The sequence below is a fragment of the Meriones unguiculatus genome, chromosome 16, assembly GCF_030254825.1.
Source record: "Meriones unguiculatus strain TT.TT164.6M chromosome 16, Bangor_MerUng_6.1, whole genome shotgun sequence".
Taxonomy (NCBI): domain Eukaryota; kingdom Metazoa; phylum Chordata; class Mammalia; order Rodentia; family Muridae; genus Meriones; species Meriones unguiculatus.
In genome coordinates this window covers 32,984,534-33,005,237 of record NC_083363.1, presented here as the reverse complement: position 1 = coordinate 33,005,237, position 20,704 = coordinate 32,984,534, and the positions used below count along the sequence as shown (strand labels likewise).

Sequence of the window (20,704 nt, the reverse complement as noted above, 5' to 3'; positions counted from 1 at the left end):
TCATGTTTTAATTTTTTTTTCTATTCTGATTTTGCTTGTTTGTCTGTTTATTGAGTTCTTTATATATTATGGATATTAAAGAAGGAGAAGGGCACAAGTGGTTTAAAGAGGAAAATGGGAGCATAGACGCAGGCCTCTACTTAGGAAGCGAGGTAAATACAGAAGGAGGGTAAAATAAAAATAAGAATATATGGGAAAGTCATAAGAAATCATACTATTAACCATCACCTAAAAGTAACTATAGAATATGTTAAGTCCATATATAAATATACATACAGAGTTTAAATGAAATGTTCTCACCTCTGATAATACTTTCTCAGAGCCAAAGATCGTCTAACAGAAATCACAACGTAAACTATGATAATCATTCCTGTGAGTTGTTGATAAAGATTGTCTAAAAGCCTCCCCAGACATACAGGTTATTGCCCTTGGTTTCCCTCAAACAAGTGTTGCCCTTGGTTGAACCCCATCACTCCAAGATGAAAGGTAAGTCCCTATGCTAAACATGCTAAAGATATTATGCACGTCGGACACTGGATCCAGAGGACCTGGGCTGGATCTGAACTGAAAGCCTGTTCTCTGAAGACCATTTTTTCAAGGAACCAAGGAGGTGCCACGCAAGCTGACAAAGGAATGAAGCAACCAACAGTTCTACCCAGATATGATGCCATGAGACATTAAGCTGTCTCGGTGCCACACCTCATCAAGGAAACTTCTCTTTCCCACAGACACCACTGCAGAAGATGTTTCCGAGGAAACAATAATAGCAGCTTAGCTGTAGCCCATTCCTGTGATTTTTGTAACAAAGGATCTGGCCGCCTTCTGCCTATGCCCTGAGAAGTTGCCTGAGGCTAAATTAAAAATTAATGTACTAATGCATTTGGCAGAAGAAATTTCAAGACAGACTAATGCTGAGTCTATGGCATTGTTATTATTGAAAATGATTATGCAGATCTATAATGAAAAAATGCAAATAGGAAAGAAAGAAATACAAAATATAGTGAGAAAAAAAAGAACACTAGGAAGCTTAAGGTTACAGCCAGGGTTTGTGCTGGAAAAGAGGTTGTAACTGCCAAAGAGAATTGTGAGGCTAAGATTAGGCCCAAAATGGAACAAAGAAAAGGCTAGCCTCATGGCAAGACACTACCTATCTAAATTTCCAACAGATCAAAGAGAGCTAAGTCATTTTTGCACCTAGAAAGCAAGTGACTAAAAGCACTACTGCTAATGTGATTTATGGGGCCAAGGTCCATCCCAAGTCGGCAGCCAAGCTGGGGAGTGTCATCTAAGTGCTGCTGGGCTTAGAGGCAATAAAGGCTGCAAAAGTGAAGAAGCAGTTATGGATTCTTTTTCCCAGCTTCAGAGATTCTCCTAGGCCAGCATGTGACAGGAGAGTCCCTTCAGAAGGCTCTGAGAATGCAAGAAGACCTGAGAGGCCATCATATGAAGCTGTGGAAATAAAGCTTGGAATGCAATGGACACCCCCCCCCCAAGTGCTGGAAATGACAGAGCTGTGGGATATCTGTCAAGCACTCCTGCATACACGGATTCATCTTAAGGGGGAGAAGTATGTTGCAGACAGCAATGCTGGAGGGGCTGCGCCACTCGCCTCTTTAAAATTAAAGTCCTTGAATCTAGACATGGAGCTAGAGGATTTGACATCTTGCCAGCTGGGATTCGGAGCTGCTTTGGTTCAGTATTTTCTCCCAATGTCCCTATTCCTCCGTTTTGAAATGGTAATGTATATTCTATGCCATAATATGTTGAATGTCTATCATTTTATTTTTTATTTTACAGTGGGATTACAATTAGAAATTGTCTTTGAATCTCAGAAGACTGTGAAAGATTGAGGATTTTTGGAGCTGGACTGAATTAAATTTGCATTATGATATGGCCAATAGCCTGTGGGAACCAAGGATTGGAATATAATGGTTTAAATAAGAAATTTCCTCCACAAGCTCCGGCATTTGGACACCTGCTTCCTATTGGAGGTATTTCGGAGAACTTTAGAAGGTGCGGCCTTACTGGAAGAAGCATGTCCCTAGAGGTGAAATTTTACAGCCCTGTCCCACTCCAGACTGCTCTCTTTGTTCAAATTTGTAGTTAGGGATGTGAGTTCTCAGCCTCTGTTCTGGGCACCATTACTGCTTACTACCTTGCATCCCTGCCATAATGTTAAGAAATATCAATTCTGCAAGTTGCTTTGGTCATGGCACTTCATCACAGCAACAGAGAAATAAATAATACAGTACCTTCAAGATTGTTATATTCCACGTAAAGCTCTCCACCGCCTTCTGTAGTTTCCGTTCCTTTAGTCCCTCCTTGGTGCCTATGCTGTGCAAGTGTTCGTGAAATTCCATGGCTGAAGAAATAAAAACAGAGGAAGGCTGTTACTTCCCTAAACTAAAGTTGGTAATGAACTGGCAACACGATTTTCTAGATATAGCTAGAACTATTCCAAGCTGCACTGAGATTTCATAAACGTGTCTGTTTAAGAATGTGATGAGAGGAAGCACGGGAGACTCAAGTCACCAACAGATGGAGAATGTCTCCGAGGCCAGTGAACATTCCTCACAGCTCTGCAGGTTGTTACTTCCATCTGCTCTTATTTTTGACATAGGCTGTCAACAATCACGACAAAGAGCTAGGGCTGGCCCAGGTATCTAGAGTCTCAGAGGCAAATTTCTTCTCTACTGAGGACCCAGCTCTGGCACATTAGATGAGCAGAACGCAAAGATAACCAGTAAAGGCCAACATAAAGTTAGACATCAAACCTACTTGCTGTAAAGGGGAGAAGTAGCTCTGACATCGAATTTACATTGTGATTCTTTACATAGCTGACTTAATCAAATGACTACTCCCAATTGTTTTTCAAAAACAGTTTCTCTAGAAGGATCTTCATGGCAATAATGCAAGTCTTTCTTTTATTTGGAGTCATTATAACCCATAAGTTGTTTTGCTTATTCTCTTGTAGGTAATCATTCCATTCCTGGGCAATGAGACCCCTTCTAAATGGTTCCCACACAATTCTTAAACAATCTTTGATATCCCCCTTGGTTTCTAGAAAAAGATACTCTAATTTCCAAATACATCCCTCATCCTAGGCAGGTTATTTTCTCTAATGATATTGAGAGTGTGTGTGCATGTGTGCTCACGTGTGCATGACCTCCCATACGGACAGTCATGTTCCTGACTTTTCATTCTTTTGAAAGAACTTTTATTAATTCTATATCATATCTGTATTGTGATCATATTTGCTCCTAACTCCTCCAAGAGCCTCCCTCGCCTTCTCTCACCCAATGTGGACAGTGCCTCCGACACTGAATTCAGTTTGTGTTGGTCAACTACACCTACAGAGTATTTACCCTATGAGGGGTCACATCATTAAATAAAACCGATTATCCCTTTTTGCTGCAGCCTTCAAATGTCAAAAGTGTCTTGACTAGTGGTGGCATTTTGTGCCTACCCTGCCGACTCATTCTGGGATTTTGCCTGGTTTTAGCTTTTGCAGGTCTGATGCATGCTGTCAAAACCGCTGTAAGTTCCTATATGCAACTTCCATGTTTTGTTTAGAAAACATATATCTGATGTTATCCACTGCATCTGGCTCTTACAATCCTTCCCCAACCCCTACACTAAAGATCTCCAAGCCTTGAGGGAGGGCTGCTGTCTTAGTTAGGATTACTGCTGCTGTGATGAAACACTATGGCCAAAACTAAACTGAGGAGAAAAAGATTTATTTGACTTATGTTTTAACAGCCCTATTCATTATTTGAAAAAAGTCAGGACAGAAACTCAAACAGGGCAGGTGCCTGGAGGCAGGAGCTGGTTCGGAGGCCACAGAGGAGTGCTTATGTTAACTGGCTTACTTCCTGTGGCTTGTTTGGCCTGCTTTCATAACAGAATCCAGAACTACAACCTAGGGGAGGACCCACCCACAGTGGGCTAGGCCCTCTCATATCAGTCACTAATTTAAAATGCCCAACAGGCTTGCCTGCAGCCCAATCTTATGGAGGCATTTTCTCAATGGAGGCTCCCTCTTCTCCAGACTGTAGCTTGTGTCAAGTTGACAGAAAACCAGCCTGAACACCTCACAATCTCTCATTATCTGCATATTGACCAATTGAAGGTCTGTGTTAATTGCCATCTACTGCAAGAAGCAGCTTCCCTGATGAGGGCCGAGAGATGCACTCATCTATGAGTACAGCAATAGGTTATTAGGGGTTGTTTTAACACTGTGTCCATCAACAAATAGCAGTATTGGATTCTCTCCCAGGACCTATCTAGCCATAGTTATCCCTTCCTATAATCCTTCCTCCACCCTGTCCTCCCATTTCTAACTTTTCTTGCTCTTTACACTTTGACCCTTTATACCACAGTTTCTATATCCTTTCTCTTGAAAGGCCAGTTCCTACGGCTCTTTACTAAACTCCTAACCTCTATGGGTATTCCAAAAATAATATACATATATGAAGATACAATGCTATTATTTACAAATGAGATAAAAACATAAAGTATTTGTCTTTTGGTATCTGGGTTACCTAACTCAGAATAATTGTTTCTCACTCCCTTTGTTTACCTGCAAATTGCGTAATTCCTTTAACGGACAAATAATATTGCACATGTTTTTTATTCACTCATCAGTTGATGGGCATCTAGGGCATTTCCCTCTTCTGGCTATTGTGAATAGAGCAAACCATGGTTTGAATGGGATGGCCCCATAAACTTCTATATTTGAGGATTAGGAGATGCAGCCTGTTGGAGGAGGTGTGTCCCTAGGGGTGGGCTGTTAGGTTTCCAAAGACCAGTCTATTCCAGCTTTCTCTGCTTCCTGTTTGAAGATCACATGTACACTCACAGCTACTGCCCCCAACACCATGCCTGCCTGCCTGATGCTCTGCTCCTATTATTATAATAGAGAGAGTGCATATATCATAGACTCTACTCCTCTGAAAATGTAAGCAGGCCCTTGAACATTTCTTTTGTAAGTTGCCTTGGTCATGGTGTCTCTTCATAGAAATAGAACAGAAATTCAAACAAGCATTTATAAACATTTAAAAAGAGATCCTGGATCTTCATGAATTCAAGGCCAGCCTGGTCTACAGAGTGAGTTCTAGGACTGCCAAGGCTACACAGAGAAACTCTTTCTTGAAAAACAAAAGCAACAATAACAAAAAGGAAAGAAGAGGAAAAAAAGAAAGCGATCTTACCAGTATTTTGGATTCATTCAACAACTTTTGAAAATTCATGCTTATTTTTCCTTTATAGGTGGAAAAATCTTAATTCCTAACCAACTACCATGACTAGCAATAGTTGAGACTGTTGCTCCAGATTTAAATTCTATCACTTTTGTCCTTAGAGTGGGTCTTACTGAGAATGCATAATCCTTTATCTATGTAGTTATATTATGGGACAAAGCAGTCAGGCTCAATTGCTGGCACACTTTTTTTTTCTTTGTGTCAGTACGTATGTGTTCTTTTTTATTAAAAAAACAAAATTTTATAAAACTTTATTTTCCAAAATTTTGTTTACATAAATAAATTTACAAAATTCATTCAAAACATAACATGATTCCAAAGGATATCGAGGATATTCAGGTAAGTCTTGCTTCTTTTCTGGTCTCTTCTAACTTGAGTTGTCCAGATTCCTGATCTTCTTACTAGTATGTGGTTTATCTCCCCATTGCAAAAATAAGCATGTCACAGCCTCATAATCTTCCCCTTCTCACAGAAGGGCACCACACTGCATGTAAAGTTCTGTACCTCATTTTTCTTCCTTCACTGCAAGTGCAGTTTACTCTACACTGATGCCTGGAGCCTGAACTGTTGGATGAACTGGTATGGAGGTGGCCAGTCCTTACTGACAGAGGCTGAGAAAACTCATGTCTGATATTTATACATTTCCAGTAATATAAAATTACTGTTACAGCTAGTAAGACATTTTCTGCTTTACATTGATTTTATTTTTATGGTAGTGGGGGTTAAAGTCAGGCTCTCGTGCAAAGTAAGAAGCATTCTAACAAGATATACCATCAGCTCTATTTTAAGTTTTGTTATTTACTTACTTTTAAAGTGGTATACATTTTCTTTACATTTTCATATTTATATATTTGTGTGTGTGTGTGTTTATGCATGCATGTGAGCACATGAAAGTGGCATGGCCCACTAAGTAATGGCCAGGGTGAGAGGGCAACTTGCTCAAGCTGTTTCTCTTCTTCCACCATGTAGGTAATGAGATCAAATTCAGGTTATCAGGCTTAGTGGCATGTTCCTTTACCCACTGAGCCATCCTACTGGTCCTTGAGGTTTATTTTGAGGTAGGGTCTTACTAAGCTGCCCACGCTGGACTGCCTGGAACTTGCAATCCTCCTATCCCAGCCTCCAGAATAGCTGGGATTGGAGGTGTATGCCGACTTTCTGCACTATTTCATACACTTTCCCTTTTTAGGTGAGTATTTATCCTCTGACTCACTTCCTATGTGGTATCACTTCAAAACAACTCTAAGCAGTGACTGACAACTTTATTTTTTAGTGTCTTTATCTAGTAATCAAACATTGACACTATCACATGAGGCTGGAGTGATAGTTAACTACTAAGAGCACTATCTGCTCTGTATGAGGATCTTGGTTTGATTCCCAGCATGCACACAGTGGCTCACAGCAATCTGTTACTCTAATTCTACAGGACCTAACGCCTTCTGACCTGGGAGGAAAACAGGAATATAAGTGGTACACAGACGTACATTCAGGAAAAGCATCCATACAGTAAAATAATTAAAAATACTTTAAAAAAGCTGACACTTTTAAGGTAAATACAATAAGCTGCCACATCTAAAAGTATCCATGGACCAGTCATCTAATAGGTGTAAGAACCTCCATGATTCTAATTAAGAAAAGCAGGTAGCTTTCTGCTTCTGGGATACCTCACTCAGGATGATCTTTTCTAGGTCCCACCATTTGTCTGCAAAGTTCATGATTTCCTTGTTTTTAATTGCTGAGTAGTAGTCCATTGTGTAAATGTACCACAGTTTCTGTATCCATTCCTCAACTGAGAGACATCTGGGTTGTTTCCACCTTCTGGCTATTACAAATAAAGCTGCTATAAACATGGTTGAACAAATGTCCTTGTTGTGTACTTGAGCATCTTTTGGATATATGGCTAGGAGTGGTATAGCTTTATCATGAGGTAGCACTATTCCTAATTGTCTGAGAAAGCACCAGATTGATTTCCAAAGTGGTTGTACAAGTTTACATTCCCACCAGCAGTGGAGGAGGGTTCCCCTTTCTCCACAACCTCTCCAGCATGTGTTGTCTCTTGAGTTTTTGATCTTAGCCATTCTGATGGGTGTAAGGTGAAATCTCAGGGTTGTTTTGATTTGCATTTCCCTAATGGCTAATGAGGTTGAACATTTCTTTAAGTGTTTCTCTGCCATTAGATATTCCTCTACTGAGAATTCTCTGTTTAGCTCTCTATCCCATTTTTTAATTGGATTGCATAATTTGTTGCTTTTAACTTCTTTATTTCTTTATATATTCTGGATATTAGCCCTCTGTCAGATATAGGGTTGGTGAAGATCTTTTCCCAGTCTGTAGGCTGTCGTTTTGTTCTTATAAGTGGATACTAGACCTATAAGATGGGATAAACATACTAAAATCTGTACACCTAAAGAAGCTAAGCAAGGAGGTTCCGGGGTAAGAAGATCAAGCCTAACTTAGAAAGACAAATGGGATGGATATTGGAAGTAGGAGAAAACAAGAAACAAGACAGGAGCCATAGAGGGCGACACTGAGAGTCATAACCAAACTGTGGGCAGAGTACAGGTAATCATATGAAAGAAGGGGGAGTTAGGAAGACCTGGAGAGGACAGGAGCACCACAAGGACCAAATATATCTGGGCACAGGGATCTTTTCTGAGGCTGTTTCTCCAACCAAGGACCATGCCTGGATATAACCTAGAACCCCTGCTCAGACGTAGCCCATGGCAGCTCAGCATCCAAGTGGGTTTCCCTAGTAAGGGGAACAGTGACTGTCTCTGACATGAACTCAGTGGCAGGCTCTTTGATATCCACTCCCGCCAGGGAGGAGCAACCTTGCTAGGCCACAGAGGAAGACAATGCAGCCAGTCCTAATGAGACCTGATAAGCTAGGGTCAGATGGAAGGGAGGAGGACCTCCCCTATCAGTGGACTTAGAGAGGGGCAGGGAAGGGAGGGTGGGATTGGGAGGGAATGAGTGAGGTAGCTACAGCTGGGATACAAAGTAAATAATCTGTAATTAATATAAAAATAAATAAATAAAAAAAGAAGAGTAGGTAGAAAAATTCACTCCAATAAACGTAGAACATTCTGCTTGTCTACCTTCTGCTTTGCTAATCAAGGCACCAGTGACATCCAATGTAATTAACTAAAGCCAGTCCACTCGGGGCTGGTGAACAACTCAGACAATAAGCTGTACCCTCCATGACTAGTTTTCTCTGTAACAGACTGAAGAAAAACAAGACACACAAAAAGGAAAGGCAACAAGGCTGGCGCTCAGTGGGTAAAGGGTTTGTTGTGCACGCATACGGAGTCAAGTCTGATCTCAAGAAGTTTGATCTCAAGATCTCGTGTATAAAAGCCAAGTGTGGTGTCTAGTATTTGTAACCCTGCAACTGGGGAGTGGAGACAGGAGGATCCTGGGGACTAGCTGGACAGACAGGCTTGTCTACTTGATAAACTTCAGGCCATTAAGGAACACTGTCTCAAAAAAACAAGTGACTGGAGGCTGAGGGGCTTTGGGTTGACCTCTGGCCTCAATACACATGTACTCATATGTATACCTACCTACATGAGCATGTGCAGACAAATACACAATGACTACTGATAACTAGCAAAGACAGCATTAGAACACCCGCTCCCCCGCCACACACACACCAAACAGCCCTTGGAAATGACTTACCAAGAATTACTTAAGTAGATCACAGGAAGCCTTGTAAGACATAAAGGACTTGTTTGGGTTAGATGCTGTAACCTGCTTCCTATTTCCCAAATATTTACAGCAAAGCACTAACCCAATGAAAAACACCCTATCTTATTAAGAAATTTAAAAATAGGGGTTCTTCTCCTTTTCTGAAACATAAATTTAGTTAAAAGATAGAATGAGCTCTACAATGGCTGGTGAGAAACACAGCTTCGAAACACAGCTTGTTCAGATGAACAAATGTTAAGACAAAGTCATACAGAGTACCCCAGATTTGTTTATATGAATTCCCAGTTGTTTCATCATAGGAGAGTGAAGAGCATAGGGAAAAGAGATGGGCCAGGGGAGGGGAGAGTCTGTGGCGGCTGACTGGGGGTGGGGTGGGGCTGTTGCTGCACTTGCTTACAGCTCTGAGCATGGGGCTTCAAGAGCTTGTCAGAGGATGACTGACAGGGACAGGCCTCGCTGAAAACTTGCAAGGACTAAGGACAGGATCTCAAAACTCATCACCCATAGTGTACCTAAAATGCAGACTTTCTACTTCTGGAAAGTAGGGATGGGATGTTGGGATGGGTGCAGTCATGGGCATTTTAGCAAGTACTGTGAAGGGTTCCAAGCAAGAAGGCAGGGCAAGGGATTTCTTGGAGAGCAGCTGGACTAGGATAGTTAGGAGCTTGGCAGATAGGGAGTATGTACAGTAGGTACAAAAGGGCCAGGCTCAGACTGACGATGCTTGAAAGTCTAGGAATTACAAGACTGCCAGCTTTGACTGTCCCTTAAGGAAAGGGAGGACAGGAAGCAAGGAGGGGCGGAAGTGGTGTGGGTGTGGGGGGCAGGCAACAGTCTACTTTTTTCTCTCTAGTCACTGCCTACCTCACACAGACATTCATTTTTAAATTGTCTTGAACAATGTTTTCTATGTTTTCACTTATGTAAAAGATTCTAACACAAAACTTAATGAAGAACGTTTACGTCAAGAAAGAGAAGGGAGCTCTCTGCCATGGGGGAGTTGTAAGAGCACGTTCCTGTTTCTGTCAGTTAGAACCAATTATCTGTAATAGCAAGGACAAAGGAGCTCACCATTTTGGATAATGAGAGGAATTCTTGATTGTTGAAAACGTTACATGGATAGCAAATAACACTTATTGATGACACACCACTGGTAAGCAATCTGATTACACGTCACGCTAGATTGTACCAAAATCCATTACTTAAACATCCCAAATGCTTTGCAAGAACAGCCACAGATTTCTAGGTGCATAAACAGCAATCTGAGAATGGAAACTCATGCTTAAGCAATTAGCACAACTATTTAATATTTTGTTAGGAAACACAATGGCAATGTTCTTAGATATATAGCCAAGACAGTAATAGCACTAAAATGGCGACACGAAAAATATATAACAATGACTTTGAAATCAGAACCAAAATATAAATATGTGTAATAACAAGGCAAGGGAGGATTTCTGTACTAGGATGCATGCCATATGAAAGATAAGAAAGCCATGTGGAACAACGTAAAACTTTACAAGATAAATTGCAATAATAGGGCTATTTAAAACTATTTAAATCTCATCAAACAAACTAAAAGTAATGTCAGACAATTTTGCATTTCTGAAAATCTAAGAAAGTAACCCTGTGGCTTTACTTAAGGAATCATACAGAGCAAGGTGACAGTCAGCCCCTCCCCCGTGAGGCTCTGAGGCGATAAGGCCATGCTGAGTGCTTCTCACCAGCAGACAGCAGGCCATCTGGAGTAGAGACACAGGCAGGGAGTGACCAGCACAGCTCAGTGATGACTGCTGGCAGGCTGAGCCCTCTCTCTCTCAGTTTGCACCACTCTCATCAGACCCTGGACTCAGCTACACTGCTGGCTGCTCTTCTGGTCAGCTGGTGGGAGGTAGCTCTTACTCTCCCCTTCTTATATATGCTTGGAACCCCACTGGCACCAAAGTACCCCTTTGTACTCATTCATGCTCAGAAATTACTACTGTATTTTTTCCCTGTGGGTCTGGATTGCAGGTATTTGAGTGACAGTCCCTCAACTTTGTCACACTGAGGTAGTACCCACACAGGTTTTTATAAGGCTTATTTGGTAGAGTCTTCACAGATCTTAAAGGGACAGAAGGAGGAGCTACCCAAAGAAGCTTCTCCTGGGATAGGAAGAAGCCCTGAAATGGCTGCTGACCATCCACTAGCAATGCCTCTGAGCAGTCACCAGTAGGTAAAGACACCAAAAGGATTGATTGCTTGCGGGGCCAGTCTCCCCATCTGCAGCATTAGGAACTGAAACGGGGCCTTCCAGCTTCAAAGCTCCAGTATTTTCCACAGGATTATAGATAAAAAAACAGATAGTTTGAAAATAACTGGAATTTTGTTTAACCTGAGAAAACTACTTTTGTGATAGTCATCTGCAAAGTCAGGATCGAGCTCTAAGTCACATGTTTAAGCCTCGGGAGTCTTGGCATCCTCAGAGGACACTGTTTGGAGAGTAAGAGAGGAATGTTACTGCTGCCGTGTGGAGACAGTGAGACACATCCTGTTGTGGACGGAATCTTCAAGTTCAGAAATAGAAACCAGGTCAACAGTAATGGGGGACAGGGATGTGGCTCTTATTCTCTCAGGAAACATGGTCTATTTCCTTATATCTCTTAAGCTTCCAAACTCTCTTCCAGAATACATTTGTCACAATTTTGTATGTTTTAGACCACATATGACTTGTCACATTATCTTGGACTTAATTCTTAACAAAATAATTATTATTTTTTTAATTAGTCTGTATTCCAAACACTAGCTTGGTTTAAAATAAAAGACACAAAAAGACACAATTTAGTTCATGTTTCCTTTAAAAGAAATATCACACCATGGTGCACCTGTTACAGAGGTAAAGAGAACAGAGCAGATGCTGTGGTCAGCAAAGTACTTGTCATACAAGAGCAAGCACTTCACTTTCCTCCCAGAATCCATGGAGAAGAGCCAGCAATGATAGAACTGTCTGTAATCCCAATGCCAGGGAGGGAGGGAAAGAGGGAGGGAATGGGGGCAGGGTGGTTCAGGAGCATGCCAGCAAGTCAGCATGGCCTATTTGGTGAACCCAGGCAATGAGAGTTCCTGTGTTTAAAAAAAAGTGATTGGAGCCTGATGAACAATACATGCAGGTCCTCTGTCACATGTGCATATGTGCACACACACATAAACACACATACACACATACAGAAACACAGACACAGAGATGAACAGAGAGAGGCAGGCAGGCAGACAGACTGGTAAAGGGACCAGAATTCCTCAACACACTGCCACCCATCTAAAGTCACAGGTTACAGCTAATTCTGAGTTAAGAAGCTAAAATCTCAGTACATTATTAATTTTAAATATTTTACTAACTAGACACATGGTCCTGTGAAAGGGTGACAAAAGTGCAATGTGCTATATTATTCAACAGTCAGAACAGATACTGTGTTTAAGGGCATCAAAGCTTGAAGGCTGAGAACATATTACACAATCCAAACAAAACACACAGACATACAAATCTAGGCTAACAGTTGACTAAGCACACAAGTCTGCAAATGGTCATGGTATCACATAGATACCCGAGTGACCTGGGACAGTTGCTCTTTCAAAATATGTTTTTGAAGTGTGTATGTGTGTGTGTGTCTGTCTGTTTGTGTATGAGTATGTACATGTAAGCTCAAGTGTCTGAAGAGTCCAAGGCATTGGATTCTGGAGCTGGAGTTACAAGCAATAGCTGGGAAACAAACTCAGGTCATCTGGAAGAACAGCACTAGCTCTTTAACCCCTGAGCTATCTCTCTCACTCCATAGTTGCTCTTTTTATTTGAGAAAGAAGGAAAAAAAAAGACTGTTTTTAAGCCTTGGTTGTTTTATGCCCCCACACCCTACAGTTAGATGCCTCTGGTTACATAACCTCCTCTCAGGAAAGAACAGTAGGTCATTCTACTTCTGGGATATCAACCCAAGAAGAAACCTGCTTAAATTCTTTCATGGTGAGAACATTGAGAACTAAGGAAAGGCCAAATGAAAAGTCCCTAGTTAGGCGATGCCCAAGGGTTTAATTCAGCTATGATCTTCAAGGGAAGCAAATGACAGGCTACATGAGAAAGAACTATTTTAGGCCATCAGCCTACACTGGAGACAGAGGTAGTTTACTTTAGGTTTACAGCTGTAAAGTTTGTTACGTTTTAAAAACTTGCATGTACATGGAAGTGTGTCAATTAGATCTTTATATAAAGAAACACTTTGGAAAGTGCCTTTCCAAAGAAAAGAGCTTTTCCAAAGCACTATCATTTCCTCAACCCACTGAAATCAGAGCCATTTTTCATAAACAAATACTACACAGGTGACCTTTTAAAAATCCTGGTTATGGTTTTGTCTATAAATTCTGAATACAAGAGATTAAATATAGCATATAAGACATGCCAAATTTAAACACACTTCAGGTACATTGATTGTAAAATGATGTACTTAAAGATTACTTTGATTTTGCCTTTGTAAACTATTTACGGTTGTTCTGAAGTTACTAAATTAAGTAGAGTAAGTTTTTGCTTCCACGGGTTCTGTATCTGTGGATTCAACTAACACCTGATAGAAAATATTGTAGCCATGCTAACAATTAGTTCTCAGCTGAAAATTTACTTTGCTATTTGTCCTAAAAAGTTCTTATCAAACAAAATCAACACAAGAGTATATGTATATGTTTCAAAAGATAAAAACTGAAATCAAGAAGTACAAATTATAAATGGTGTAAAAACTTAACTTGATTTCAAATTTTTAATTTATTTCTACTTCTCCAAATTCTGCATAGTGAACTATTTCCTGGAAGATGGAATTTATATGGCAGGGACATTTAGGACCTAAGCTGAGGTCAACCAAAAACAACATTAAAAAATGCTGTAGCATAACGCACTGCTCTGGAAACAAAATGTGGTCTTCTGAGCATTTTCTTTAACTCCTTTACACATAGAACATTTAAAGACACAGCTTGGTTAAGCACTCTGCCCATCCCAGTGTGAGGTCTGGTGTGAGCATGCTGTGAGCACAGGGGCATTTCATCTTCATCCTGCAGAGGTGTGGAAATCCCTAATTACTTCTCAAAGGGCTCCAGTCAGTAGTCTCCTTTTCTTGGCCATCTTCCCGAAACAATCTTGGCATTAACAAAAGCCAAATTATTTTAAGATGGATTTTGAACTGTTAAATCCCATTCCACATGAGACAGAACAGATAAACCAGGTCTCTTAAATATAGCCCTGAAACCAGATGGATGGCAAGATCTCTGCGATGCCAAATCCACAGCAGTACAATTTGTGAATGAATTACATGAGATTCTTCCCCTCTGCCAGCATTTTCCATCTGGGTAAATCTAGGTGAGTGAAGCTACATAACTTGATGCTTTGTGGGATTTAACTGCTACCCGCACAGACTTGTGATTCACTTGGGTAACAGAAGAAGCACTAAGTTCAGGCAGACGCGCTTCCTGTCCTGTCACAGAGAGACACAGGGGCCACCTTACCACGGGTGTTAAAACAAGGCTCCTTCTCTGGTTAGAGGGTAGAATACTTCCCTAGCATCAACAAAACCTGAGGCTTGTTCTAAAGAACTTACATATTAACATAAATGAGCCCACCACAGCACAGCTGGTCTGAAATTCTTTTGCATTTGATTTACTTTTGGACAGATAGTATGATTCAGCAAGTTGAAAAGCATCAACCTACAAATTAATACACAGAAAGTAGCTTTCCTTTCTCCATCTATCAGTTTTCATGTCCCTCTGCAGCTGAGCTGTTACCTCTAAGAAACTGTCTAGAGAGGAGGTGCCACAGCCACAGCCTTTGTTTTTATAGGCCCATCTTTTAAAACAAATACTGCAAAACAATATTTATTTTTATAAATATTCAGAATATGTATATTTATATATATATGATATATATCAAATATATCATATATGATATACATATACACACAAATACATACTATGACATCTAATGCTCATTATACAGATCTATAAAGTACCTTAGCAGGGACATCTTGTTGAATATTTAGATTGTTCTCAACATCACAAAGAAAACTTTGCCAAGTATGCAATCATATCTGTACAACGATCCTAAAAAATAAAATTGCTGACTCAAAATATGTGTAATTCGCAATTCTGAAATTTTCCATATGGCTTTCCTAAGTTTGAACCCAATTTACACATGCCAGCTATGAGATAGTTGGCATTTTCCCTGACATCTTCCCCGAGCTCTCGCAATGTTCAGGTAGAGTGCTATGGTCTCTTACCCCACTTGGATCGGATGGAGCGCAGCGAGCATCCCTTTGGCATGCCTCAGCCCCTCTGTAGGTCAGCGCTCTCACGGGGCCACACAGGCTGCTGCATTGTAAGTACTTGTGCATGTTCTGCTGCATCTCCTGACACTGAAACACCGTAGGGCCAGACGTCCACACTCTCAACCCACGGTCACCTTTATATTTATGGTTTCCAAATTTCTTACCTTTAGTATAGTCTCTTCTACCTCTAGTCTCTTGTCAACCCTACCCTGGGAAGTCAGTTAGGCAAGTCACTTTTCACTTAACCTAAAACAAGCCCTGATCTTTCCTCTCAAACTCACATCTGCTACAGTGGTAAATAGCAGCTCCATCTCTCAAGGATAGGACAAAGATCCCAAGTCAAACTCATTCCTCTTTTTATCCTACTACCCATAATAATTTACTAGTAACTACCATCAGCCTGCCCTTCAGCTTGTCAGTTTGGGCCACACACAAATTGTCCAGTGTGTCTAATAACCATGTTTGCTGACTCAAGAGCCCAGTAGAAAGCCCCGTGACCGCATCTCAGCCTCAACTGCCATGTGATGGCAGAGAAGTTGTGCTCTGCACAAGCTCTCCCAGGTACTGTTCTTGGTGTGTAGAGTATGCTATGAATACACAGATGCCCAAGCCTGAGGACTCCATACCTTAGATGAAAGAAAGCAGATACTGTCTATGAATACACGTAGTTATAAGGTATGCTAGAAGGTAACAGCTACTAGAGAAGAAGAAAACGTAGAGCAACTCTAGGGATCAGTGTGAGAATGCTTTCAGAGTTGCCATTTTTTCTTTTCTGCTGCTGTGGTAAAATAGGCTGACAAAGCAGCTTAGGAGAGAAAGGATTTATATATGGCTCACAGTCCCAGGTTCCAGCCCATCACTGCAAGAAAGTCACAGTGGCAGAAGCCTGAAGCAGCCAGTTCCATCACATCTCCATGTGTGAGAGCAGGGAACAATAAGAGCATGTGTGCCTAGTACTCATCAGGCCTTCTTTACTCTTACAATCCAGGACTCAGAGAAGGATACCACCCATAATGGGTGATCTCATACAAATCAATGTGGAATAAAGACAATTCCTAAGAAACATGTCTACAGGCCAACCTTATGTAGACAGCCTCTCATTGAGGTTCATTCCCCAAGTGATTTTGGATTGTGTCATGTTGACAAAACAAACCAACGAGAGGGTGAAGGTGTCAGTCTAAACCACAGACTTGATCATGTCCTGGGATTTCTTGCACTTCTTTCCAGCTCTTTCTTCAGAAGAGAATTTTCCCATTCAAGCAGCTCCTCCATTTGGATGGCAGCCTGTTCTACGTAGGTCTGACCTCCACCCCAAGGTTTGCTACTTACTTTGACAACGAAGAGCTATTTCCACTTGGCCATCCTACTGTAGCCAGCATGTGCACCACACATGAAACTGAGCGTCACAACTAATGCCTGCTTGGGCTAACTTAAGGTATTCGTATTTCATTTCTGGGGACAGAACACCCAGGAAAGAGATGGATGGAAAAGCTGATCCCTGGATGGGTTTCTATCTGCTTGGTGTCCACACTGCCTATAAATTTCCCGAAGAGTTCAGGGCACTGACAGGAACTAACAGGGGGCTTCATAACTGCAGTCACAGAACACAGTGAAGTGAACTAGTGAGCTCTGATGATGGAGAAGTGTCATTAGTGTTCCCTGAATTAGACCCTGGGGTATTGTTCCACCCCTAAAAAAAAAAAAAAAAAAAAAAATCAACCTCACATGCTTTAGCCTTGAATTGAAATTCTGTCACTGGGTCCAACCTGGATTTCCAAAGCCAATTTCTTCAGTGTCCTCATCAAATATTTCCCTTTAGTCAGAATCAGAAACTCATGTATTAAAAAAAGAAAAAGAAAAAAAGAAACTCATGTATATCGACGGCACACCTTCATGATGAAGCCCTCTAAGTTTTGCTTACCTAAAATGTCCCATTCCTTTAGCAGTTACAATCCCTTATCTATTTTATTATTATATTCATTATGTTATATTGTAGATTTCATTATAAGGGTTTGCATTTGAGAACTGGAAAATATCTAAAATAATCTATGCTAATTTATCCAATGATACTTTTTAGGGGTATGTGTGATTTTTAAATTTTTCTAGTACTTGTGTGAGAAAAGTGATTTGTCTATGGTCTTGAATTATGGCTCTCAGCTGGAGAGGCAGTTATGGCAGACACTACAATCAGAGCAGCTCCTTATTCGGAGGTAAATGTTGAGGACTACACCTGACCCCGCCTTCAGCAGCTGTGCACACCAGCGAGTTGCTATTTAGATGAAAAGAATGTGTTCAAAGACTGTCCTTACAAAGGAAGAGCAGAGGGAGACATAGCCAAACAGTAATGTTTTGGAATTTCATCACAGGCCATATACAGCATGAAGAGAAAGACCCCTGCGGCTTCTTTCCCCATCATTTGTGGCGCAGAAAAAATGCCGCAGTGAAACTTACATACAAGAAAGGAGCCAGTGTCTTGGAGAGATAACTTGCCTGTTCCTCAGTCACCCAGCCAGTCTGTGTCTGCTTCTGAGCTGTCACCTTGTCCCTGTGAGTGCACAGGGGAAAGACACAGGGCCAAGGATGCCCCACCAGGTCTGCTTTTCTTTTCCCTAGAAAAAGCAGTTCTCACACTGTCGTGTGCTCATAAGAGCTCAGTTCCTGAGCACTGTAAGGTGGTAAGCTGCTTGTGCACTCTGTGCTGCGAATGATCCTTTGCGGTCCTTTCCCTCATGCTCCTTCAGATGGGAGTGACAGAGGAGGCTAAGACGCAGAGCAAAGTTTTCACTAATGATTACTAGTCATTTGGTACATGTCTCAGAGAAGGTCTGCTGGGTGTGTAAGAGAAAGGCTACGTTGAGATCACTAGCAGACATTCATTTACCTTATTTTAGGGAAGAAGATAAACGTTAGGCTTTCCAAGGCGGTCAGAATGGTTTGTCATAGCCTCGTAGGACCTTGTCTTCAAAGCAGTGTACCTCACCTTCAGAGTCAGGTAAAGAGTTAAGAAACCATTTCCTTTGTCTCAAAACTCAGGCAGATATTTTCTAATTGACACATCTTGGGACTTTATATGAAACGACTTCTCCAATCTGTTAATCTTTTTAAGCACCTGAACTCAAGTCACTCTAAAGCAGTGCTTATGCAACTGATCTTAGGTCATCGCACGTAAGCTGCTATCAGGGAACCGTATGCCACCAAACAGCAAGTGGGATAGAGAGGGCTCAAGAGACAAGAGTCACAGACTAAGACATCAAACAAAGGACAGGAGGACACCTGCCAGAAAGTAAGACAGAGCTGAGAAACACTCAAGTCACAAGCCTCCTGCGTTTCCTCTTGGGAATCTTTCTGGACAGAACACTAGTGAACTGCTGTTAGCAGGGGTCTGCCTGGCGACCTGCAGTCCTCTGTTCTGGGCTAAACAAAGATGTGAGAGAGCTATGTGGTAATGATGACAGTTTCTCATCTGGTGACTGCAACTCCAGCGAATACCCTGAGCTCTGAGGAGCTTGACCACAGATTAAAAACAGAGGCTTCCAACCTGAACCCAGACCAGGTAGGTCTGTTTGACGTTCTGTTTACCCTCCCCATACACAAGAGTGCTGGATGTTTTAGGTGAGGTAAATCTATCCAGTTTGGTTATAGGGTCGATGCCAACTGCTCAGCAGACTGGAAGCAGCACAGAGATAGAAGAGAGCAGTATACAAACGGAATGCAGGAAATGAGAGTTGAGTCAAAGGAACACAGCAAGTGGGACATGAATGCACTGGTAACAGGGTCTGCAGGCTTGAGGCTCCTGGGGAGTCCACTCATAGCCTTGCTGCAGATGACTGTCATCAGCACAGAACTTTAAAATAAAAATTTGACAAACGTATTTAAGATAGCAGAGATATACAGGACTCCTTACAGAAGCTGTAGTTACATAGGTAAGAGGAAATTGATAAAGCTTTCACCGTTTGGAGGATTTACACTCCTCGGCTCAGAAATGCTGCGGCAGGGCCTGCATGCGAGCCTCCTGGAGCTTCCGTACACAGTGGCTGGACTGGGTGTGTTTATTTCTGTTAGAACTGTGTGCTCCCTGGCCAGTCATTCTGAAAGAGTCTGGTCCCCTGGGAGACTCATTCTGAGAAAATCCTGGTGACAAGCAGCCAGACTCACACCCAGCCCACAGGCCTCAGCTCACCCAGGGCTTCTGTAGACCATGTGTTCTGAGACTCATGGGTTTTGGCCACAACTCCAGGAATGCCTCAGCTCCCATGCCAGCTTCTACCTCCTAATTCTTACTTAAAATTTTTTCCTTCAGATTTCATGTTGCTTTGATCAGAACTCTGCCAAAACAGTTTGGAGACAAATAGTTGTCACAATTTCCCTCCACCCTGAAGCTATCCCATTCAGCTTCTCTAGCTGATTTTGTTTTCCTTTTTCAGTACTTTTGTTCACATTACTAAGTAACATGCTTAGATTGCTAGGCTGTTAGGCTGTCTTCAAGCTTTACGTAAAGAATTCTCTGTATGAAGGATGAGACTTTTGTTCTTAATTTTGCCTTTGTCAGAACAACAGTTCTTTTTTTTCTTTTATTTAGTACTTTTTTTTCCCATGGCAATTAAATTTTTAATCTTCTATTTTGAACATTATTCCTTCATCTGTGGCAATATTTTTGTAATTTTTATTTCTAAGATATTGGAACTCAAAGGGAAATTCTATATTTTCCACTTTTAGTCAATATTTGCTTTTAAATATTTATTACTTTTTATATTAATTACAGTTTATTTACTTCGTATCCCAGCTGTAGCCCCCTCCCCCGTTCCCTCCCAATCCCACTCTCCCTCCCTCATCTCCTCCCTGCCCCTCTCTAAGTCCACTGATAGGGGAGGTCCTCCTCCCCTTCCATCTGACCCTAGCTTATCAGATCTCTTCAGGGCTGGCTACAATGTTCTCTTCTGTGGCCTAACAAAACTCCTCCTCCCTCGGGGTGGGGGGAGGTCAAAGAGCCAGCCATTGAGTTCATGTTTGAGACAGTCCCTGTTCCCCTAACTAGGACACCCACTTGGATACTAAGCTACAATAGGGTATATCTGGGCAGGGGTTCTAGGTTATATCCATTCATGGTCCTTGGTTGGAGAAACAGTCTCAGAAAAGACCCCTGGGCCCAGATATATTTGGTCCTTGTGGAGCTCCTGTCCTTTCCAGGTCTCACTAAGTCCCCCTTCTTTCATATGATTCCCTGCAGTCTGCTGAAGGTTTGGTTATGAGTCACAGCATCTGTTTTGATACACTGCTAGGAAGAGTCTTTCAGGGGGCCTCTGTGGTAGGCTCCTGTCCTGTTACTTGTTTTCCTACATCCAATGTCCATCCCATTTGTCTTTCTAAGTGAGGATTGATCATTTTACCCCGGGTCCTCCTTCTTGT

General features: G+C 41.6%; 1 protein-coding gene across 3 annotated transcripts in view; it reads right to left on the bottom strand.

Annotated features, from left to right (window-relative positions):
• The window catches only part of Plcl2 (phospholipase C like 2), a 186,562-nt gene that overhangs the window by 26,679 nt on the left and 139,179 nt on the right, over positions 1 to 20,704 (bottom strand). For 2 of the 3 annotated variants that reach the window (XM_060369644.1, XM_060369645.1), the window contains exon 6: positions 2,253 to 2,362. The exons of the other annotated variant lie outside the window; for it this stretch is intronic. In XM_060369644.1, coding sequence (XP_060225627.1) covers positions 2,253 to 2,362 — 110 coding nt within the window. The remainder of the gene's footprint in view (positions 1 to 2,252; positions 2,363 to 20,704) is intronic. 3 annotated transcript variants of the gene reach the window in all.